The sequence below is a fragment of the Neoarius graeffei genome, chromosome 1 (genome assembly GCF_027579695.1).
Source record: "Neoarius graeffei isolate fNeoGra1 chromosome 1, fNeoGra1.pri, whole genome shotgun sequence".
Classification (NCBI taxonomy): Eukaryota; Metazoa; Chordata; class Actinopteri; order Siluriformes; family Ariidae; genus Neoarius; species Neoarius graeffei.
The window spans coordinates 53893753-53918742 of record NC_083569.1 but is presented as its reverse complement, the minus strand read 5'-3'; the positions used below and the strand labels follow the sequence as shown (position 1 = coordinate 53918742).

General features: G+C 44.5%; 2 protein-coding genes across 5 annotated transcripts in view; one reads left to right on the top strand and one right to left on the bottom strand.

Annotated features, from left to right (window-relative positions):
• Window positions 1-2446, bottom strand: part of LOC132894605 (protein phosphatase 3 catalytic subunit alpha) — a 246988-nt gene extending 244542 nt beyond the window's left edge. For both annotated transcript variants that reach the window (XM_060934673.1, XM_060934682.1), the window contains exon 1: window positions 2167-2446. In XM_060934673.1, the coding sequence (XP_060790656.1) occupies window positions 2167-2227 (61 nt within the window). In that variant the 5' untranslated portion in view covers window positions 2228-2446. The remainder of the gene's footprint in view (window positions 1-2166) is intronic.
• A 3230-nt stretch (window positions 2447-5676) lies between these two features.
• The window catches only part of LOC132894594 (B-cell scaffold protein with ankyrin repeats-like), a 153072-nt gene continuing 133758 nt past the window's right edge, over window positions 5677-24990 (top strand). For all 3 annotated transcript variants that reach the window (XM_060934650.1, XM_060934660.1, XM_060934640.1), the window contains exon 1: window positions 5677-5791. In XM_060934650.1, coding sequence (XP_060790633.1) covers window positions 5685-5791 — 107 coding nt within the window. In that variant the 5' untranslated portion in view covers window positions 5677-5684. The remainder of the gene's footprint in view (window positions 5792-24990) is intronic.

The window sequence follows — 24990 nt, the reverse complement described above, 5'->3', positions numbered from 1 at the left end:
GTGCGAAATGGCAGATATATCTGTATTTATTTTCAAGAATCTTCACACATTAAGCAAATGATAAAAGGTAGAAAAGGAGAAGTTATAAACATACCTGAGAAATCCGCCATTTCGCACCTGAATTTCTTTCGGCGGTGACCAACTTGAGGCTGTGGGGGCTTTAAGCAGCTCTTTTAGTAGTAGACTGCTAACCCCACGGTGTAAGAAGGAGAGATACCGCAGGTCATTCATACCTGCTGCTGTCAGACTGTATAACATCCACAACTTGTAACGTAGCACCAATAACCTGTTTGTCGTTTCATTTGCACTACTTCGCCACTACTACTTCTGCCATCTCTCATCGATGCAATTATGTGCAATAATATAGGCCTTAAACTATTTTTATATATTGCCACTTTTCCACTACCAACGCGGCTGAGTCGTGCGGTGCTGAGTTGGGCTGAGTCGAGCTGAGCGGGGCTGTTGGAGTTGCATTTCGACTACAACCGCACTGAACTGTGCTGGTTGGAAGTGGGTGGACACATTGGGTGGAGTTAGCGAAAGTGGGTGGACGTCATGTGATGTCGTTAGGCGACGCAAACAGTGACATCAGTGATCTTTTAAGCGGTAGTCTCACGACCCGGATAGTAAACAATAAACATGGAGGACATGGAGTCGTTAGTGTTGCTGGTCTTGATGCTGTGGCTTGTTGTCACTGACAACGCCAACAGATACTGGCAAGAGCGTATAGATGAGGCGAGGCGCATAAGGCTTCAGAAATTCTCGTAATTCTTCTTCTTCCGGGTTTACAGATCCCAGCGTGCTTGCGGGGCGTGTGTGGGCATGTGAGGACACTCCTCCTCACCAATCAGTGCACAGGGGAGTGTCTGCTCACGCCCCTAGCCCCACTCAGCTCGGTTTGGCTCGCTTCAGCCCCACTCCAAAACCGTGCGAGTTTTGGGTGCTGAGCAAGGCTGAAGCGAGCTCAGTCGTGCTGCTCTGAGGTAGTCGAAACGCGAGCCGTGTCGGGCTGAAGTGAGCTGAAAAAGGGTAGTGGAAAAGGACCATATGTGTGTGTGTATATATATAAGGCAATTTTTCTATACTTTTTCACGGTAGATAATGCAAATAACCCTCTGTACTTAATCCTTCGTTTGCCTAATTTTTATTTGTTTGACATTTTCTTGCTACTCTAACACGTGAATTTCCCCGATGTGGGACGAATAAAGTGAATCTAATCTAATCAACTCAGTTACAGCCAATGATTCGCTTTAACTTACGACAGACGTTAAAACCACAAACTTTTTTCAAGTACAGACGAAAATTCGGGTTAAAAAAAACAGTAGAAAAGGTAAAAACAGCTATTATAGAAATGGCTTGCTTAGCATCGCCAGTCAAACTCTTATGGTTGTCAAGGAATGCCAAGTTAGCTTGCCCACCACGGGCTTGTTGCTAGGGGGAAATTGGCACGTGACCAATTCCTACAAATGGCCTGTTCCAGCCATAGTGCAAACTTTATCAGAATGAATCGTTTGCGAGTCGGTTCTTATTGATGAGCCGAGCCAAATGATTCGATTCGCTGGAATTCCCATCATGCTACAGAAGAACCAAAATAATATGAATCATGACAGAAGGAAGAGAAACAGAAAAACGAGGGTTTCCAAAACACGGGCCACAGCCTGTCAAACTGCAGCCTGAGCAAACGCGAACTGAATAAAGGAGGGAAAAGAGACAGAGAATCAGCGGTGCTATGAGAATCACACTCCGAGCCATTGAGCAACACCTGGGTGGACTGGCTGCTTTACACTGGAGCGCGCGCGCTTTGCTAAACAGCGTCTATAAACGCCATCTCGAGCAAAGTAAACACACACCGCCGGTAAGCGCAGAAACAATCCCCTCCGGCGACATGAACATGTCGGGACGATACGACACAAACGCACGGACACTTCCAATATATAACGCTGTCATTTTGAGCGACTGCTAACTCGCTAATTACTTCCTACTTTCACCACTCCAGCCGGCTAACACCCTTTTTCTCTCCTAAACAAGGCTTTACTGCACCATTAACCCGAGCAACATGGACATGTTATTTTTTGCATACGTTAAACTGTCCATATTTTGCTTTATTTCGTGCACACAAACACCCCCACCACCCTGTGCCATTGTAGCATGGCGTGCTTCACTCACATTTAATAACTCTATCCGTTGTAGACAACTTCGGATCATCATTCGGTTTGTTTTCAGACATTTCCAGTCCAATGTGTTGCTCTTTCTTTCTTTAATGGTCCGTTGCTGTAGCCGTCGCTCAACAGCTCTTCCCCGAAACAGGAGACTGCAGTGATATCGCTCACTCCTATCACTCTCCAGAAATACTTGCAGCAGGGTAACAAATTTCAGCGCCGTTACTGTAGCTCCGTCTGATTTCCAGCTCTACTGTAGTGAGAGAGTCTCTCTCTCACACACACACCCCTCCCTGCACATCACATCACAACTAGTACAACCGAACTTGCCTTCAACACTAGACACGCCCACTTCGAGTATCCCGTTTCTTATTGGCCAAAAAGAACCAGGCGCTCTCGAGTACTAGTCATTGATTGGCTGTACGATGTGTCAATCTCTTTCTCATGCACAATTTAGGGTCAGCGTTGAAATGTGTGTTTTTTGTTTTTTTTTTGATAGATAGTTTGGACCTGCACGATTTCAGTATCTCACTCATATGTGTAGAACGTTATTTACTACATGATGGGACTTTTTCTTATTTTCATGCAAATAGTGGATATTTCACCCTAAGACTGATAATCCATCATCAGTTTAGTATCTGTTCTCTAAATGAGATGACGTTATCCATCCATCCATCTATCCATTCATTACCTGTAGCCACTTCAAGGCGGGGTACACCCTGGACAAGTCGCCAGGTCATGACAGGGCTGACACAAAGACAAACAACCATTCACACTCACGGTCAATTTTAGAGCTCGAACCCGGACCTTCTTGCTGTGAGGCGACAGTGCTAACCGCTACACCACCGTGCTGCCCCATCCATTATCTGTAGCCACTTTTCCTGTTCTACAGGGTCGCAGGCAAGCTGGAGCCTATCCCAGCTGACTACGGGCGAGAGGCGGGGTACACCCTGGACAAGTTGCCAGGTCATCACAGGGCTGACACAAAGACAAACAACAATTCAGACTCACATTCACACCTACGGTCAATTTTAGAGCCACCAATTAACCTAACCTGCATGTCTTTGGACTGTAGGGGAAACCCATGCAGACACGGGGAGAACATGCAAACTCCGCACAGAAAGGCCCTCGTCGGCCACTGGGCTCGAACCCGGACCTTCTTGCTGTGAGGCGACAGTGCTAACCACTACACCACCGTGCCACCCCATCCATTATCTGTAGCTGCTTATCCTGTTCTACAGGGTCGCAGGCAAGCTGGAGCCTATCCCAGCTGACTATGGGCAAGAGGCAGGGTACACCCTGGACAAGTTGCCAGATCATCGCAGGGCTGACATGGAGACAAACAACCCTTCACATTCACACCTACAGTCAATTTAGAGCCACCTTGGACTGTGGGGGAAACCAGAGCACCCGTAGGAAACAGACACGGGGAGAACATGCAAACTCCACACAGAAAGGCCCTCGCTGGCCGCTGGGCTCAAACCCAGGACCTTCTTACTGTGAGGCGACAGTGCTAACCGCTACACCACCATGCCAGTGAAGATGTTATATTAAATGGATTTTTAGAGTAGTGGGATAGCCATGGACTGAAGGTTAGAGAAGCAGCCAAAGGGTTGATGGTTCAATTCCCAGGACTGGCAGGAAAAATGTGAGGGGAGCTGAGTGAATGAAGAGCACTTTCCTGTCCCCCTGTATCATGGTTTGAGCAAGGTACCTAACCCCCAACTGCTCCTTGGGTGGTGTAGCATAGCTGCCCACTACTCTAGGTATATGTCTGTGTTCACTGCTTCAGCTGGGTGAAATGCAGAGGAGGAATTTCGCTGTGCTTGAGTGTACATGTGATAAAAAAATAAGGGCTGCTTCTTCTTAATGCAATGATAGTGATTTCTTGCCTTGTGCTACTCAGACTGGGTGAAACTCTTTTTTTTTTCTCCTCAAAACGAAAATGGGACAGTATTTTACTGTGTCCAATGAAGCTGCCTTCAGCTGAAGGTTCAGCAGAAGGCATGCTGGGCTTCCAATCATGCACAACCTGCATACTCTTTCCCAGGGGCAGCTGGTATAAACTCTCAAACAGGGCTAAACCCCTCTTTCAAAGATAAAATCATCAATAAGGATTAATTTTGGCATTCATATCAGATTATTTGCTGTGAACAAATGTCTTAAAGAGGATTGTTTTGAACTTACGGTAAGAACTAGATAGAACTCGACGCCAACGGCGTCGATGGGGATGCCTCCGTCTGGTAGACTACACGCCTTATTAAGTTGTGATTTGGGGATGGACATTTGACCTCACAGTAATCTTGACCTGTGACCTTTGAACCTCAAAATCTAATCAGGTCATGTTTGTCCCAAAGCGCACAAATGGTGAAAGTTTGGTGAAATTCCTTTCATTTGCCTTGGAGATCTTGTGTTCACAAGGTTTTCGGACAGACATTTGACCTCACAGTGACCTTGACCTTAGACCTTTTGATCTCAAAATCTAATCATTTCATCTTTGCCCCAAAGTGCACAAATGGTGAAAGTTTGGTGAAATTCCTTTCATTAGTCTTTGAGATATGGTGTTCACAAAGTTTGGGGATGGACATTTGACCTTGCAGTAATCTTGACCTGTGACCTTTTAACCTCAAAATCTAATCAGTTCATGTTTGTCCCCAAATGGTGAAAGTTCAGTGAAATTCCTTTCATTTGCCTTAGAGATATTGTGTTCACAAGGTTTTCGGACAGACATTTGACCTCACAGTGACCTTGACCTTAGACCTTTTAACCTCAAAATCTAATCAGTTCATGTTTGTCCCAAAGCGCACAAATGATGAAAGTTTGGTGAAATTCCTTTCATTAGCCTTTGAGATATCGCGCTCACAAGGTTTCGGGACAGACGCACGCACGGATGGATGCACGCACGGACGGATGCACGCACGGACAGATGGACAATCCGAAAACATAATGCCTCCTGCACCGTAAGGTGGCGGAGGCATAAAAAGGCACAGACTGGTATGAAGAAGGCAGCATGGTGGTGCAGTGGGTAGCACTGTTGCTTCACATCAAGAAGGTTCGGGATTTGAACCTACTGGTTGACCAGTGCCTTTCTGTGTGGAGTTTGCATGTTCTCTTCATACCTGCGCAGGTTTCCTCTCACAGTCCAGAGACATGTGGGTTAGGACAACTGGTTACTCCAAATTGCCCATAGATGTGAATGTGTGTCTGTCTCTTGTATTTAAAGGGGACATGCCAGACACTTTGCAAATATTTTATATCATTCCCTAAGATGCTTTTGTCAAGCTGTTTTATTGCAAAAACACCTTGGTCCTTGTTTTGCATGCCGTGTTAGTATGGTATGAAACCCTTATAGGATAAGACAGGGTGATTTTGCTGCTGTGCTTTTAAATATTAAAGATGTAATTAGCCTTGCTTTGGTTGGCTAACATCTTTAAATGATAACTCTGTGATCCACAGCCTCACTACCAGCACATGGAATTGGAGCTAAACTCTGAGAGGTAAGCAGTGCCAGGATTACAGCCTTATATGCATCAATCCAAATCAGAAGAGGAAAACGAAGGAGCAACCAGAGAACCAGTGCTACACCCAAGACTACAAAGGCTGCTGACCTTGGAGACCTGCTGGGTATATGGGTATGGCCTGCCACGAGATTTACACCCTCTTCCCCAGATTATCAAGGGCCAAGGAGAGCTCACTGGATGCTTTAGAAGAATATGCAGACTCAGGTTTTCTTTTGTGCATCCTGGAACATCACACTTGGGTTTTCTCCCTGATATCACTTCTTGTTCTTTACAGGTATCGTTTGCTGAATAACTAGGTAGGTGGATCCATCTTCTTGATTCAGATTGCTATGGGTGGTCATATGTTAATGGGGTCAAAAAAAGTCAAAGTCCCTTCCGTGCCAGGACCTGATCTTCCCAGGCAGTCTCCTGTCCCAGTACTAACCAGGCACTTAGCGCACTGGGTGGCACCAATCACCGTTTCCATAGCCCTCGGCCTCTCACCTATTGCATAGCTAAGGTTACAATGGGGGGCTGGTCCTCTGGTAACCGCAAGAGTTTGATTCCCCACTCACATCTATATTGTGGCATGATTCGCCAGATGGCAGTAGGTACCGTTTTTATGATGGTCTTTGGTATGACCCAACTGCGAGTAGAACTCACGATCTCCCAGTCGAGAGGTGGACACGCTAATCGCTAGGTCAGCTTGCAATTACATTAATGGGGTGGTACCATAAAAAATGAGAGGAGATTCTATATAAGATGCATGCAAGAACACTGGATGGGAAAATGCAACCTAGTACTCTATGTACAGTACCCAGGGCTATAAGCAAAATGTCTGCTCACTGTGCAGATGCTTTTCCCTCTTCCTACTGAAGGTCATTTTCACCTAGGGGCCCTGCATAGTCACTTGCACTATTCCCTACTCAGTGACATTTTTTAGCAACATGAGATGTTTTACCCATTTTGCTTATGCCCCTGGGCATACCAGTGTGGGACTGTCTTCCACTTGGTATCGTCAATGCTAGAACACTAACTTTGTTTAAGGGCCTAGTAAAGAATGCCAACATACTTGCTGCCAAAGTTTAAACCAACCGTCCATTGCCATGGTTAGTATGACTAAAGGCAATTGACGTGATGAAAGATTCTCCACTTTTGTAATTGGCCTGTTCTATCCACTTATTTTCTTTCTATGGCCATTAAAGAGTGGGAAGGTAACATTCCACTTTCAAAGATCCAGTGTATCCCCAAGTCACATCAATATATCTTATTTCAAAACAACAAGAAAATAAATCAGTTTTCCACAGTATGTCCCCTTTAAGGAAGCACAACATGAACCATGTATGATTTACCACCTTTACATCACCCCTGGCCAATTGTATAATTCAGTAGGTTGCCAAAACAGCCCATGCTGCTGAAAATGTCACTGAGTAGGGAACAGTGCAAGTGACTATGCAGGGCCCCTAGGTGAAAATGACCTTCAGTAGGAAGAGGGAAAAGCATCTGCACAGTGAGCAGACATTTTGCTTATACCCCTGGGTACTGTACACAGAGAACTAGGTTGCATTTTACCATCCAGTGTTCTTAAAAGTTTTATAGCCTGCAGTATGTTAACCCTCAACTTTACTGAGGCTGTGAAGCTGTCATAAAGATGTATGGGAGAAATTACATGGTTCATAACAAAGACATGCAGAGTTCAATCTGTCCCTCTGATGATTGGCTTGATATAAACAAGTGGGTGCAAATGCTTTGAGAGGTCTGACCTTTAAAGTCTTCAATCTCTTACTCTAAATGAAATATGAATGGAAAGCCAGGGGACATCTCCATCTATGAATAATTCATAAGAATTGTAAACATAATTCAGTTCGAGATTTAGGAGTAGTAAAGGAAAATTTTTCAAGCGTATGGAAACATCACATGCAAGAGATTTCATTTTTTTCTCACCAATCAAATAGTTGTGGAGACATATCGTAAGATGGTATTTACTTAGGGTGACCAGATTTCCCTAGTCTGAAACCGGGACACTTTTGCGCGCAACCATGCTCGTGCATGCACACCTTTTTTTTACGTAAACGTGACACTCAGAGAGGTGCTCTTATCATTTTGTTGAAGCTCACATTTATCAACATCTCACATGAAATAAAACAAAACAGGCATTTTGTTATCTAGTAGCATAGTGGTATACAGATCAGTTAAATTATGGTCAGACAACAGATTTTGTAATGGCTGAGAATAGGCCAGGCTATGTCCATAGGCCAAATTTAAACTGATTTATTTCACCTGTTTGGGAGAACACCAAGAAGAATGCATATGCACATGCAGGCTATATCTCTAAAATTATATGCACTATAGCATGAACTTAAAAAGTAGATATGTGACCTCAACATAGCCTAGGTCAGAATCAACCTTACTAACCATTCCCCACAACTGAATGAATAAAGCAAGAAGATGTGTACAAAAGTGAACACTTTAATGGAAGGTGCAACAAGCTGTTCAGTATGGCCAAACTGTCAGAATGTTACGTTAAACAGAAACAAAAAGGAGACAGGTGATTTGAGAACATACACTCAAACAAAACAGCAGTAAAGGAGGAGAGGGGCGACAGCCCGAGGAAAGCCCCCACAGGAGCGCACAGCATTTGCAGCATAGGCTACCCAACTCAGTACAAGAACAAAGCACTTACAGTGTGTGCAGTAGGCTTCGTGCGCGTTGTTCTGCACCTCTCGGAGGAAGGGGTAGGTGCCCTGTAAATCTTTGGAAAAGGTACATTTTCTTTTCGGCATAATTGCTGCGGCATTACTGCTGCTAGCTGCTAGACAAAGAACATTCGCGCCAGTTAATGTTTATTTTATTGTTGCATGGCAACACGTTCTGTTGTCTGGAATAATGTGGCTAAATAAACACCCATGCCACAGGGCCAGGGGGCAGTAACCAGGAAAGTTTGCGATTCCTGTCAATTCATCAAAATAGTAAATGCAGACATTTCTCCGCTAATGATTCCCACGCTGCTCAGTCGCAAACGTCGCGAGTGGCGAAAACCGGGACATATCCGTGTCCCGACAGACTTTTGTCGGGACTCGGGACACACAACCCCAAATCGGGACTGTCCCGGCCGGGACGTCTGGTCACCCTATATTTACTGTATTTCCATTTTGTGATGAGTGTGCAACCAGTCAGGGGTGGGTTTCCTAAAAGCCTCTGAACACTAAGAGCATCTTAACAAGGAGAGAGAGTGTTCATTGTGCTGCTTGCTCTCCCATTTAATGATGATCTTTGTGCTATGATGCTTTTGGGAAACTTGGCACAGATCTAATAGCATGATCCTCTGATTTAACATTATAATGAATACCAATGTCATTATGGAAGCACATAGCTGGTCTTACTCACCTCTACTCAACCTGTGGCATGGTGGTGCAATGGTTAGCACTGTTGTCGCACAGCAAGAAGGTTCTGGGTTCAAGCCCCTGATGGGGGCCTTTCTGTGTGAAGTTTGCATGTCCTCCTTGTGTCTATGTGTGTTTCCTCCATAGGGTAGCACCGTGGTGTAGTGGTTAGCACTGTCGCCTCAGAGCAAGAAGGCTCTGGATTCAAACCCCATGGCTGAAGGGGGCCTTTCTGTGTGGAGTCTACATGTTATTCCCATATCTGTGTGGGTGTGCTCTGGTTTCCCCCACAGTTCAAAGACATGCAGATTAGGTAAAAATACCCAGCCACTGGGGTTGCACAAGCCAATGCATAATTAGTGCTGGTCCTAAGCCTGGACAGACTGGGAAGGGTTGTGTCAGGAAGGGCATTTGATGTAAAACTTATGTGGAACAGATCTGTTGTGGTGACCCCTAATGGGAGCAGCCAAAAGAAGTAGTTCTGGTTTCCCCCATTGTCCAAACATATGTAGTTAGATTAACTGGCTACTCTAGTAGATGGCAGCTTTATAGAGGAAGTAAATGACTTCAAATATTTGGGGTCATGGGTTCAGAGTACTGAGCAAGGTATCATGGTTAGAAAAGCGTTGGCGTGGAAGGCATGCAACAAACTAAATAAAATATGGAAGTCCCAAGGCCCCTGAAAGTAAAGCTATTCCAAGCCACAGTTGAAAGCATACTGCTATATGGTTGTGAGACCTGGACCATTACAAAGAAAATCAGGAAAGCCTTGAATGGGTGTTACACCAGAATGTTGAGAGCAGTTTTGAATGTGAGCTGGAAATCACATATGAACAACAAAGAACTATATGGTGACATACCTCATCTCACAACTAAAATTGCTACCAGGAAACAGGCTTTTGCAGGACATTGTAAAAGGGCAGAAGGGAGTGTGGTGTCAAAATTGGTTACATGGCAGCCTACACAAGGAAGAAGAACTCAAGGGCATCCCATGAAGACCTACATTGACCTACTACAGGATGACACTGGCTATGAGATCCAGGAGATTGAAACCAGCATGCAGGACAGATGTTTTTGGAGAGCATCTCCAAAATGCCTGACAGCAAGAGTTGACAGAGGCTACGTTTACACTAGACCGTATCTGTCTCGTTTTCTTCGCGGATGCACTGTCCGTTTACATTAACCCCCCTGAAAAAGCGGGGAAACGGGAATCCGCCAGCGTCCACGTATTCAATCTAGATCGTATCAGCTCCGGTGCTGTGTAAACATTGAGATACGCGAATACGCTGTGCTGAGCTCTAGCTGGCGTCTCATTGGACAACGTCACTGTGACATCCACCTTCCTGATTCGCTGGCGTTGGTCATGTGACGCGACTGCTGAAAAACGGCGCAGACTTCCGCCTTGTATCACCTTTCATTAAAGAGTATAAAAGTATGAAAATACTGCAAATACTGATGCAAATACTGCCCATTGTGTAGTTATGATTGTCTTTAGGCTTGCCATCCTTCCACTTGCAAGTAATAAGTGATCTGCGCTGGGATCACACACACAGCGGCTCAGTCCCGAATCGTGGCTTGTTCACTTCACTCGCGCGCTCTGTGAGCTGCGCAGGGCCGGAGTGCACACCCTCCAGAGGGCACTCGCTGTTCAGGGCGGAGTGATTTGGAGCGCAGGATGCCTGCGGAGCCGAGCGTATCCGCGTATTGGTGTTGCTGTGTGCACGGCTAACGGTTTTAGTGTCAACGCGAATCGTTTTAAGAACGTTAATCTGATGATCCGCTGATTCGACGTAATGTAAACGTAGCCAGAGTGAGTGAGGACTGAGTGGCTACTCTAAATTGCCCATAGGTGTGAATGGTTGAGAGGAGAACCTCTATAATAATCCAGTAGAAGGCAACGGGAAACCACTCCTGCAGATTTTCTTAGAAACTTTGATGGGAGTCAGAGCAGCCATGTCACTGTCATGATATGCCAACTCATGAGTGAGAATCACTCCTAGCAGTTAAGAAGAGTAAAACAGATTGCATATATATTTGAAAAGCATATTTGCCTATTGAAAGACAACTTTTTTGACATTAGAATAAGTCACAATTTACAATTTAAATATTTGTCATGAATAGCATGTCTCATCTCATTATCTGTAGCCGCTTTATCCTGTTCTACAGGGTTGCAGGCAAGCTGGAGCCTATCCCAGCTGACTACGGGCGAAAGGCGGGGTACACCCTGGACAAGTCGCCAGGCCATCACAGGGCTGACACATAGACACAGACAACCATTCACACTCACATTCACACCTACGGTCAATTTAGAGTCACCAGTTAGCCTAACCTGCATGTCTTTGGACTGTGGGGGAAACCGGCGCACCTGGAGAAAACCCACGCGGACACGGGGAGAACATGCAAACTCCGCACAGAAAGGCCCTCGCCGGCCACGGGGCTCGAACCCGGACCTTCTTGCTGTGAGGCGACAGCGCTAACCACTACACCACCGTGCCGCCCTGAATGGCATGTACTGTGCTTTTACTCATCTCTGCATTTTGTGTGGGTGGAACGGTGGTGTAGTGATTAGCACTGTTGCCTCACAGCAAGAAGGTCCTGGGTTCGAGCCCAGCGGCCAATGGGGGCCTTTCTGTGTGGAGTTTGCATGTTCCCCATATCTGCATGGGTTTCCTCCGGGTGCTCCGATTTCCCCCACAGTCCAAAGACATGCAGGTTTGGTTAATTGGTGGCTCTAAATTGACCGTAGGTGTGAATGGTTGTTTGTCTCTGTGTGTCAGCCCTGCGATGACCTGGCGACTTGTCCAGGGTGTACCCCACCTCTCGCCCATAGTCAGCTGGGATAGGCTCCAGCTTGCCTGCGACCCTGTACAGGATAAGCGGCTACAGATAATGGATGGATGCATTTTGTGTTTTGGATAACTCCAAAATATTTTTTTCTTGTATGTCAAAGGTTTGTTTAACCTTTTTACAGGTAAAAGTACTGTTAATAGAGCACATTCCTTCTGATCATATTCTGTCTTGCTTTTTTCTGAATGAGACAAGACAAGATATGAAATCCTTGGGATGTTTTTTTAGGCTTGGGAAAATCTGCAAACCCAAGGAAGACAAAAAATAAAGATGGATCCTGTCTTATTGCAGCCTTTCAGTTGAGCCCTGCTTAAACAGTATGCTGAAGTCACTGCAGACCAAATTACTTACCTGACATTTTAGCAGGAATAAATATTTGCAAGTGAGCAGCAGGGCTGCATTATCACATGCTGCTTTTGGCACAGTGCAAGTCCTACTCTCTGTCAGATGTGCAGACAGATGATTCACACACGGAGGCTGGAGGCCTGGATGTTAGCCTGTTGGGCTTGTACAGCCTGTACAGCCACCCCGCAGACAAAGAAGAACTTTGAAAACACTGATAATGACATCTCTATCGCTATGCTGGAATTTGTCCTTATGGGCCCTCATGTAACCCAGGGTGGCCTTGTTAAACACAGATTTGGTTGTCATAAATTTGAAAAAAAAAAAACACCAAAACATCCAGGCTTGTAGACTTGGAATGCGTGTGTAAGTGAAACAATATTCTGGAAGCTTACACAATGTTTTCATGTAGACTAGAGGTTAAATTGGGGTTTAGGAATCAGGGAAACCCTACTGTTTTATGGGGCCCAACAATGTGGGAACAGTTCAAGTTCTGTGTTATTATATGGATTTCACCAATATGATGGAACTTGGGGCGGCACGGTGGTGTAGTGGTTAGTGCTGTCGCCTCACAGCAAGAAGGTCCGGGTTCGAGCCCCGTGGCCGGCGAGGGCCCTTCTGTATGGAGTTTGCATGTTCTCCCCGTGTCCGCGTGGGTTTCCTCCGGGTGCTCCGGTTTCCCCCACAGTCCAAAGACATGCAGGTTAGGTTAACTGGTGACTCTAAATTGACCGTAGGTGTGAATGTGAGTGTGAATGGTTGTCTGTGTCTATGTGTCAGCCCTGTGATGACCTGGCAACTTGTCCAGGGTGTACCCCGCCTTTCGCCCGTAGTCAGCTGGGATAGGCTCCAGCTTGCCTGCGACCCTGTAGAACAGGATAAAGCGGCTAGAGATAATGAGATGAGATGAGATGAGATGATGGAACTCTGCTTCTATCCTAAAGATAGCATTAAAGCATTGACTAGACTGTATGTTTTGACTATTCCCTGCTGTGACATTAAAATCATATCAAAATATGTGGCACATAATACACTTAATACAGTGAAGCCTTTAAACAAGACTTTAGAATTGACATTTTAAAAGTCATTAGTTTAGTTTGGCCCTTCACACCTTCTAATTGCATGTGTTTTCTTGATTTTTATTGCTTAAACGACACTTCGAACAACTAGTATCATTGGAAAGTCATGCTATTTCATGTGGTATGTGTTGCACCTTGCTGAAATGAACACTTCGTGAGCAGCTCGACTAAGATGAAGGGATGTGGATTTGGATGCAATCTGTGTCAGTCAGGTTCAGTTACATTCCTGCCATGTCATGAGCCGTAGCAGTCTCATGCACTAATGATGCGCAAGTTGCTGTGGCTGCTTTCTTGCTAAAAACTGCGATAAGCAAGCTATAGCATCGGCTGTAAACTGACAACACAGTAAGATTATAAAATAGCAGTGTTATCTTGACTGGCTGTCAAAGTTTCAGTAGTTTGGTTGAATTTGATATTTTCTTGCCCTGCTGTTAGTTAGTAATTAGCTTTTTTTTTTTTATTGTAAAGTTAGATTGTATGAACACAGTAGTGGATCGGCTGAAAAATAACTTTCCACCATATTCAGTGAGTGATAATTCTATGAGAGTGGTGGTAGTGGTGCATGTCGGGGGAAGAGGAGGAGGGACTGTGCATTTCCTTGTTCCTGACAATAAAGGTGGACATCCCAACTTTCTGGTGATATACTGCCCCCTCTTTTTTTGGAGCATGAAATAGCTCATCTCATCTCATCTCATCATCTCTAGCCGCTTTATCCTGTTCTACAGGGTCGCAGGCAAGCTGGAGCCTATCCCAGCTGACTACGGGCGAAAGGCGGGGTACACCCTGGACAAGTCGCCAGGTCATCACAGTGCTGACACATAGACACAGACAACCATTCACACCCACATTCACACCTACGCTCAATTTAGAGTCACCAGTTAACCTAACCTGCATGTCTTTGGACTGTGGGGGAAACCGGAGCACCCGGAGGAAACCCATGCGGACACGGGGAGAACATGCAAACTCCGCACAGAAAGGCCCTCGCCGGCCACGGGGCTCGAACCCAGGACCTTCTTGCTGTGAGGCGACAGCGCTAACCACTACACCACTGTGCCGCAGCATGAAATATGAATTTGCCAATTATTACACATATATTGCACACTTTAACTGAAGGAGAATATGAAAGCATTTCTCTATAAACCATTGTAAAATTATTATACCATCATTGCTATTACCATTTTGCCATGCTATGAGTTACATTTCCATCAAATTACAGCACCAGAGATGATGCTGTCTGTTCACACACACACACACACACACACACACACACACACACACACACACACACACACACACACACAACATGTGACCTTTGATACATATTTGTTTCATATTCAGCTTAGTGTATCATAGTGTACCATGTGTTTCCCTTAATGTTGCCCAGTCAATATACGGGCTACATGCCTATGCATATGTGTTTTTCGTAACTTAATTATTGCCAGCTGCAGAATTTCCATGGAAACCAAGGCTTTCTTTTATTCTCAGGATTAAGTAACTCAAGAGATACAAGCAACCTTTGGAGACATGTTGCAGTAGAATTATAAATTACTGACTGAACTGCGGGCGGCACGGTGGTGTAGTGGTTAGCGCTGTCGCCTCACAGCAAGAAGGTCCTGGGTTCGAGCCCCGGGGCCGGCGAGGGCCTTTCTGTGCGGAGTTTGCATGTTCTCCCCGTGTCCGCGTGGGTTTCCTCCGGGTGCTCCGGTTTCCCCCACAGTCCAAAGACATGCAGGTTAGGTTAACTGGTGACTCTAAATTGACCGTAGGTGTGAATGTGAGTGTGAATGGTTGTCTGTGTCTATGTGTCAGCCCTGTGATGACCTGGCGACTTGTCCAGGGTGTACCCCGCCTTTCGCCCGTAGTCAGCTGGGATAGGCTCCAGCTTGCCTGCGACCCTGTAGAAGGATAAAGCGGCTAGAGATAATGTGATGTGTGATGTGTGACTGAACTGCAGGATAGCATGTAATGAAAACAATAGACTCCAGACTCTAATACTTCAAGGTCTTTCTCTTCAGGACTGATCATGGGTGGGTTTCCCAAAAGCATCGTGCCACAAAGATCATTGTTAAATGGTAGAGCGAGCATCACAATGAACACTCTCTCTCCTAGTTAAGATGCGCTTAGTGTTAAAGAAGATTTTGGGAAACCCACCCAAGTACAGCAGTAATAACACAGTTTCCCCATGTTGTGCCGTTTGGCTACGAACAGACATGGGCTCTAATAGCCTCTTTCACATATGAAATCCATTAATGTATGAGGTAAAAACAACACGGATTAGATCATCATGGAATTTTCATTCCCACTCAGTCTTCCATAATGGAAACATTACAGATACTGTATGTTCCCACCTAACTATATTTAACGGAATGCTATGAAACGCAAACCATGCAAGACCGGATATGACGTATGAGGTGGCAAGTCCATTGTTGTGAAAAGCCCAAGCTGAGACAGTAGCTAGTTAGCAACATGGTATGAGTCAAGCTGCATCATGTCTCCTTTGAGAAAGTTGTCTTCCTGTTTCTGAACATTTGTGTTGCTCAAGCAAAAACTGTTTATAGCATTTTTGCTTATAGAGTAGGACCGCCATATCCGCTGACTCAGCCAAGCATCAAAGCATGCCCTCTGGAGCTACATACTGCTTATCAAAATCAAAGTCCTTCCCACGCCATGTGGCACATAGGGCGGCGCCAATCCCCGTTTCCATCGTCCTCGGCCTCTTGCCTATCTAGGGTTACAGTGGGGGGCTAGTCCTCTGGTAACCGCAAGAGTTTGACTCCCCACTCACATCTGTATTGCAGCATGCCTTGCCAGATGGCAGTAGGTACCATTTTTATGATGGTCTTTGGTATGACCCAACCGTGAGTAGAACTCGCGATCTCCTGATCAAGAGGCGGACACGCTAACCACTAGGCCAACTCGTGGTCAACCCTGCTTATAGACAGCATTAACCATGCACACCTGCTTTTACTTTGGACACATCACAGTACTTGCCTTATTTAAAGCATCCATCTCCATGCCTCAACCATAATGAAAATATTAAGTGGAAATGTCAGAATCCCATTCATGACAGAGAGAGAGAGAGAGAGAGAGAGAGAGAGAGAGAGCACATTCACATAACTTATTACAATATATTGTTATAAGTTATTGGTTTATTTTATTATTAGTTACTGTTGTTGATGTCGTGTTGTGTGTAATTTATAAATGAAACTTTATCATAGGTATGTATCCATCCATCCATTATCTGTAGCCGCTTATCCTGTCCTACAGGGTCGCAGGCAAGCTGGAGCCTATCCCAGCTGAACAGATAACCACAAACAACCATTCACACTCACACCTACAGTCAATTTAGAACCACCAATTAGCCTAACCTGCATGCCTTTGGGGGAAACTGCAGCACCTGGAGGAAACCCACGTGGACACCATGCAAACTCCACACAGAAAGGCCCTCGTCGGCCACTGGGCTCAAACCCAGGACCTTCTTGCTGTGAGGCGACAATGCTAACCACTACACCATCATGCCACCCTCATAGGTGTGTATGTACATGAAAAACAAGCTTTATATCTGGTTTGCACCTATCCACAGTTTCAGCTGTCCGTGTTAGAGCTTGGAACATATCCCCCACGATACGGTGCTCCCACTGTCTCTACCGATGACTGCTATTGTTTTGACTTTGCTGCTGGTTGATTTACACTGTGGCAGTATGAGTAGTGCCATCACAGTATCACCACATCATCATTTACGTCACCGCCAGCAACATCATGACTGTCAGAACATGTAAATCTGATGGTTCTGATTCCCACTGGAGCCATAACAAAAGATTTCTGTCAATGTTACTAGGTTGACATGAGTTGATTAACATTCCGACTTTTACTCCCATTCCCACATGACACCATTACTGCATAATAATGGAAAAATTGATGGTTTTCACTGTGAGTGGGAATGGGGTACAGTGGTGCTTGAAAGTTTGTGAAACCTTTAGAATTTTCTATATTTCTGCATAAATATGACCTAAAACATCATCAGATTTTCACACAAGTCCTAAAAGTAGATAAAGAGAACGGAGTTAAACAAATGAGACAAAAAATATTATACTTGGTCATTTATTTATTGAGGAAAATGATCCAATATTGCATATCTGTGAGTGGCAAAAGTATGTGAACCTTTGCTTTCAGTATCTGGTGTGACCCCCTTGTGTAGCAATAACTGCAACTAAATGTTTCCGGTAACTGTTGATCAGTCCTGCACACCGGCTTGGAGGAATTTTAGCCCATTCCTCCGTACAGAACAGCTTCAACTCTGGGATGTTGGTGGGTTTCCTCACATGAACTGCTCGCTTCAGGTCCTTCCACAACATTTCGATTGGATTAAGGTCAGGACTTTGACTTGGCCATTCCAAAACATTCACTTTATTCTTCTTTAACCATTCTTTGGTAGAACGACTTGTGTGCTTAGGGTTGTTGTCTTGCTGCATGACCCACCTTCTCTTGAGATTCAGTTCATGGACAGATGTCCTGACATTTTCCTTTAGAATTCACTGGTATAATTCAGAATTCACTGTTCCATCAATGATGGCAAGCCGTCCTGGCCCAGATGCAGCAAAACAGGCCCAAACCATGATACTACCGCCACCATGTTTCACAGATGTGATAAGGTTCTTATGCTGGAATGCAGTGTTTTCCTTTCTCCAAGCATAACGCTTCTCATTTAAACCAAAAAGTTCTATTTTGGTCTCATCCGGCCACAAAACATTTTTCCAATAGCCTTCTGGCTTGTCCATGTGATCTTTAGCAAACTGCAGACAAGCAGCAATGTTCTTTTTGGAGAGCAGTGGCTTTCTCCTTGCAACCCTGCCATGCACACCATTGTTATTCAATGTTCTCCTGATGGTGGACTCATGAACATTAACATTAGCCAATGTGAGAGAGGCCTTCAGTTGCTTAGGCCAAGTTTACATTAGACCGTATCTGTCTCGTTTTCTTCGCGGATGCACTGTCCGTTTACATTAAAACGCCTGGAAACGCCGGGAAACGGGAATCCGCCAGTGTCCACGTATTCAATCCAGATCGTGTGTGGTCCGGTGCTGTGTAAACATTGAGATACACGGATACGCTATGCTGAGCTCTAGCTGGCGTCATCATTGGACAACGTCACTGTGACATCCACCTTCCTGATTCGCTGGCATTGGTCATGTGACGCGACTGCTGAAAAACGGCGCGGACTTCCGCCTTGTATCACCTTTCATTAAAGAGTACAAAAGTATGAAAATACTGCAAATACTGATGCAAATACTGCCCATTGTGTAGTTATGATTGTCTTTAGGCTTGCCATCCTTCCACTTACAAGTGGTAAGTGATATGCGCTGGGATCACACACACAGCGGCTCAGTCCTGAATCACAGCTTGTGCACTTCACTCGCACGCTCTGTGAGCTGCGCAGGGCCGGAGTGCGCACCCTCCAGAGGGCACTCGCTGTTCAGGGCGGAGTGATTTGGAGTGCAGGATGCCTGCGGAGCCGAGCGTATCCGTGTATTGGTGTTGCTGTGTGCAGGCGAATCGTGTATTGGTGTTGCTGTGTGCACGCTAATCGTTTTAAAAACGTTAATCTGATGATCCGCTGATACGGTCTAATGGAAACCCCACCTTAGAAGTTACCCTGGGGTCCTTTGTGACCTCGCTGACTATTACACGCCTTGCTCTTGGAGTGATCTTTGTTGGTCGACCACTCCTGGGGAGGGTAACAATGGTCTTGAATTTCCTCCATTTGTACACAATCTGTCTGACTGTGGATGGTGGAGTCCAAACTCTTTAGAGATGGTTTTGTAACCTTTTCCAGCCTGATGAGCATCAACAACACTTTTTCTGAGGTCCTCAGAAATCTCCTTTGCTCGTGCCATGATACACTTCCACAAACATGTGTTGTGAAGATCAGACTTTGATAGATCCCTGTTCTTTAAATAAAACAGGGTGCCCACTCACACCTGATTGTCATCCCATTGATTGAAAACACCTGACTCTAATTTCACCTTCAAATTAACTGCTAACCCTAGAGGTTCACATACTTTTGCCACTCACAGATATGTAATATTGGATCATTTTCCTCAATAAATAAATGACCAAGTATAATATGTTTGTCTCATTTGTTTAACTGGGTTCTCTTTATCTACTTTTAGGACTTGTGTGAAAATCTGATGTTGTTTTAGGTCATATTTATGCAGAAATATAGAAAATTCTAAAGGGTTCACAAACTTTCAAGGGCAATGCCTGATGCCTGTTAGCTCTGTAAACAGTATACACTACAAATGACTACAGAGATGCTGAGTCATAACAAGGATACCGTTTATTATTACTTTTAAAAATATATTATTACCATTTCATCATAAATATGTATTGTGCACATCAAGAGTATGGAAAGCAAATCCATTAATTCATATCAAACACTGCAACGTCAGCACTTAAGTTACTGAAAAAAATCAAAAAGTTATTCTATCACGTAAATCCCAGTCTACTCCATTACCAACCCTTTTTCACCTTGCTGTTGTTTATTTCTCACCAAAGGTCTCCTTTCCATCCAATCACAGAAGCATAAATGTCTGGACTATGATAAAATGTGAGATTGATCTCCTGTTGAGTCAGCGCTCCACAGCAACAGTAAATATTTCGGCTGAATATATTGAGCTATGAGATGGGCAGCCACCCTGACAGTGCAGAGCCTGCTAAGATTCAGAGAGCCAGTAAAGGAGAAATGGTCTGAAGTTCAGGCTCAGAAGAATTGAAAGCAGGCATGTGCAGAGGCTTGGTGCTTGGCACTTGGGTTTTTGCTTTGTTTGTCAGAAGATCTCTTTTCACTTTTAATTTATGGGCCATTCCACACAAATGTCAGCCTTATCATGGAAAAAGTAAAAGTGTGAACACAGAAACAATACTTTTAGATATGTTCACTGACTGTATTTAACTTCTCTGGGTGATTATACAGAAAATAGGATCATTTATTACATCAAATATTTGGAGTACTGGTTCGGACTTGTCAAATCCATCACATCCGTAATACCATGGTTTTTTTTTTCATTGTTTTTTTTTGTTTGTGTTCAGTCAACAATCAAATCTCTTTCATCTGATATATGCAGTCCTTTCTGAGATAGTCTTTAAAATTCAGACTTTGTAGAAAATGTGTAGTCTCCTGCAAAAGTTCGTGCATTTGATGCCACATCCGTAATGCTGATAAATTACGATGTATTTGAAACATGTAAATCAAGACACGAGTCTTTAAGATTTGTCTGCATTGTCCTGAAGAAGTTAAACGACAACATATGTTGCTAACTGATTCATTTACCCCGAGCGTGCCTCTGCTAGGAAACAGTCTATTAGCCAGTGTGAATGCAAATGTCACTTTCATAACGCTGGAATTGCCCTTATACTGTTTTACACAATTATTAAAAAGATTTCTTGAGTGCAGCTATATAACTCACTCACTCTCTCTCTCTCTCTGGCATATCACTGCAGTGACGTGACTGCTCTGACAGATCCAGCCATCAAAGTTCCTAGGGAAGAATTACAATAATGGTTTCCTGTTGCCTTCTACTGGATTATTATAGAGGTTTTCTCCTCTTAACAATTCACACACATTCACACCTATGGGCAATTTAGAGTAGCCAGTTAACCTAACCTGCATGTCTTTGGACTGTGGGGGAAACCGGAGCACCCGGAGGAAACCCACGCAGACACAGGGAGAACATGAACATGAAAACTCCATACAGAAAGGCCTCTGTCGGCCTTGAGGTTTGAACCCGGAACCTTCATACTGTGAGGCGACAGTGCTAGATATACAACTAGCAAACATTATTGGGCTCTAGCACATTTCAACTCATCCTGTCACAAATAAATAAATGAATGAATGAATCTAAACAATTTATCTTGTAACCAGAATGTGATGATTCTTTTAAGAGCCCTTTCTGCTTGTGCACTGAAAATTTATCCATTTACTAAGGCAATTGAAAAGGCAAATATAGAGAGACAGAGTGAAGTGGGGGCGGCACGGTGGTGTAGTGGTTAGCGCTGTCGTCTCACAGCAAGAAGGTCTGGGTTCGAGCCCCGTGGCCGGCGAGGGCCTTTCTGTGTGGAGTTTGCATGTTCTCCCCGTGTCCGCGTGGGTTTCCTCCGGGTGCTCCGGTTTCACCCACAGTCCAAAGGCATGCAGGTTAGGTTAACTGGTGACTCTAAATTGACCGTAGGTGTGAATGTGAGTGTGAATGGTTGTCTGTGTCTATGTGTCAGCCCTGTGATGACCTGGCGACTTGTCCAGGGTGTACCCCGCCTTTCGCCCGTAGTCAGCTGGGATAGGCTCCAGCTTGCCTGCGACCCTGTAGAACAGGATAAAGTGGCTAGAGATAATGAGATGAGATGAGAGTGAAGTGGGGGAAAACAAGTCAGGCCAAAAAAATTGAAATAGCAGTGGTAAAACCGAATATTTTGCTCAATAGGCAAAAAAAAAAGAAGAAGAAGAAGGACTTGAAGCTCAAACAAACAAACAGACAAAAAAAACAGAAACAGATGTGGAGATTAATGTCATGAATATATTCTATACAGAAGATGAGGATGCAGAAAGAAGGGAAATCAAACAGATAAAGGGAAGAACTGAGGCTTAGAATTTGGAGAAATAAATACATTATGTGTACAAGCTTCAAAGATACAAGGCAGTAAATTGCATTTCAAGGCTGAAGAAGCGAGAGAATAACAAACAAAATTGAAGTATCTGTCCTTCAGTTGTAAGCAATTACAGTTTTGTCATCCAACAGAAACAGGCTTTGGGCAAATACTGAATAGCAGAAATATCATATGTGATAAAAGACTGAGTGTCTGTTGTTCATCTATTTTTTTCACAAATCAGTTATATAAAATGTAAACAGTAATGTTATGTGGTATTGTGAACTGGTCTGTGTGTGGTAATGTGCAATCACTGATAGCAGTACCGTATCAACAAATAGGCATCATGCCACAATCTGTATGACAGTCAGCACATGCTAATATTCCACTATTATTACGCATATAATAATATTTGGAATTTGATACGGGTCATGCAAACAGCATATTTCATTTGGATATTCTGAATTTGGTCTTATTCCAGATTTAGCATTTTCCGATGTGGGATATGCCGATATTATTTGGGTTTTGGGAGCATTCTTTGGACATGTATACAGCGCATTCAGAATCTTCTTCCTCTTCCATCTTGTCCCACTTATGTGTATGGGGTCGCTGCCATGTGGACACACATGATTAATTGGAGCATAGTTTTACGCCAGATGTCCTTCCTGCCACAACCCTTGCATTTTCTGGGCTTGCGACTGGCACAAAATGGTGGCTGGGTTCCCAGACAACCAATCACTCACACACACATTCACACCGATGGGCAATTTAGTGTAGCCAGTTAATCTATCTGCATGTCTTTGGACTGTGGGAGAAACCGGAGAACCTGGAGGAAACCCATGCAGACATGGGGAGAACATGCAAACTCCACACAGAAAGGCCCCCCGTCAGCCACTGAGCTTGAACCCAGAACCTTCTTGATAAAGCACATTCAGAATATGCATCTCAACTGGAGTTTTTACGGCAGCTTGCGACACATGGCTTCTTATCTGTTTACGGTCAGCTCAGTGCGTTGTACACAAACCAACCAGACAATCAGTATATGCATGGCTGCATGTAAACAGGAATATTAGTGGAACATTCATTTTCATTAGCCATGTAAACAGCTTAGTAAGAATATTGTCTTTTTCTGAATAAGGGCAAAAACAGGAATATTTTGCGCATGTAAACATGGTGGTGTAGCCATAGCGAGTTCCACCAGTTTCACCTCATAGCAAGAAGGTTTTGGATTTAAACCTCATAGCCGACGGGGGCCTTTCAGTGTGGAGTTTGCATGTTCTCCTCGTGTCTGTGTGGGTTTCCTCCAGGTGCTCCAGTTTCCCCCACAGTTTAAAGACAGACATGCAGATTAGGTTAAATACCCAGCCAATGGGGTTGCACAAGCCAGTACATACTTTTGGGCCTTTTCCACTACCCTTTTTCAGCTCACTTCAGCCCAACACGGCTCATGTTTCGACTACCTCAGAGCAGCACGACTGAGCTCACTTCAGCCCTACTCAGCACCCAAAACTCGAACGGTTTTGCAGTGGGGCTGAAGCGAGCCCAACCGAGCCGAGTGGGGCTAGGGGCGTGAGGAGACACTCCCCTGTGCACTGATTGGTGAGGAGGAGTGTCCTCACATGCCCACACACGCCCCGTGAGCACGCAGGGAACCACCATCTGTAAACACCGTAAACCCGGAAGAAGAAGAATTACGACAAATTATGCGCCTCGCCTCATCTATATGCTCTTGCCAGTATCTGTTGACGTTGTCGGTGACAACAAGCCACAGCACCAAGACCAGCAACACTAACGACTCCATGTCCTCCATGTTTATTGTTTACTATCCGGGTCGTGAGACTACCGCTTAAAAGGTCACTGATGTCACTGTTTGCGCCGCCTAACGACATCATGTGACGTCCACCCACTTTCGCTAACTCCACCCAATGTGTCCACCCACTTCCAGCCAGCACGGTTCAGCGCGGTTGTAGTCGAAATGCAACCCCAACAGCCCCACTCAGCTCGACTTAGCCCAACTCAGCACTGCACGGCTCAGCCCAACTCAGCCGCGTTGGTAGTGGAAAAGCCCCATTAGTACCGGTCCCAAGCCTGGACAGATTAAGGAGGGTTGCATCAGGAAGGGCATCTGGTGTAAAACCGACAACAAATTAAATAAGTGGAACAGATCTACTGTGGCGACCCTTACCAGGAGTATCCGGAAAAAGAAATATAGTGAATACGGATGCCCTTTTTCATTTGAGCACTATATGAGAATGAACATATTCAGATATATACACAAAATGACCTCATCATAGAAACTTTTTCCAATTTTCTCTGATTTGACCGAAGACATTCTGCAGCCCAATAGTACAAATAGCTGCCATGTTTTTCTTAACTACAAAATTCACATCAGCTTGGATACAAGGACTCCCAAATGAGAACAATGTGTTGTATTACTCAGCGGATTTGCAGTGTATGGTGGACATCTTGTGAGCAGGGGTTTACACCATGCCCTGTCCTCCTCCCTACAGAGTACTACTTGGCAAGCTTAGAGATAGGAAAGTGGAGGAAACTGCAGTGTGCAGCTGAAAAAGACTGCTCTAGCAACTGATGAAAATGCAAATTGCTGGCATGCTGAAGAAGCAAAAAATGAAAAGAAATAAAGATCTGCTTGTGTGGGCTGGGTAGTATCCTTTAAGGCAGTTATGAAAATGGGTTTTAATCAAGATAATTTAAATGGAAACTAATAGCCAAATCTCTTTTAAAACCACTTTTGGGACTTATGAGGTATCAAACCCCATATTATTCCTTCATTCTTCCAACTGCACTAAAGAACCCTTGAGACGTATTTATACCACACAGCTACTAAAGTCTCGAGTCTGACTGGTTGGAAGGTGTTGATTCATTATCTATAACAGCAGCTCGGACAGTAGTTTGACTGCAAGACAAACCACAGGTATAGCTTAAGCATTATTGTTTCTTTTGCAGGCTGAAAACTTACATACAGTGGTGCTTGAAAGTTTGTGAACCCTTTAGAATTTTCTATATTTCTGCAGAAATA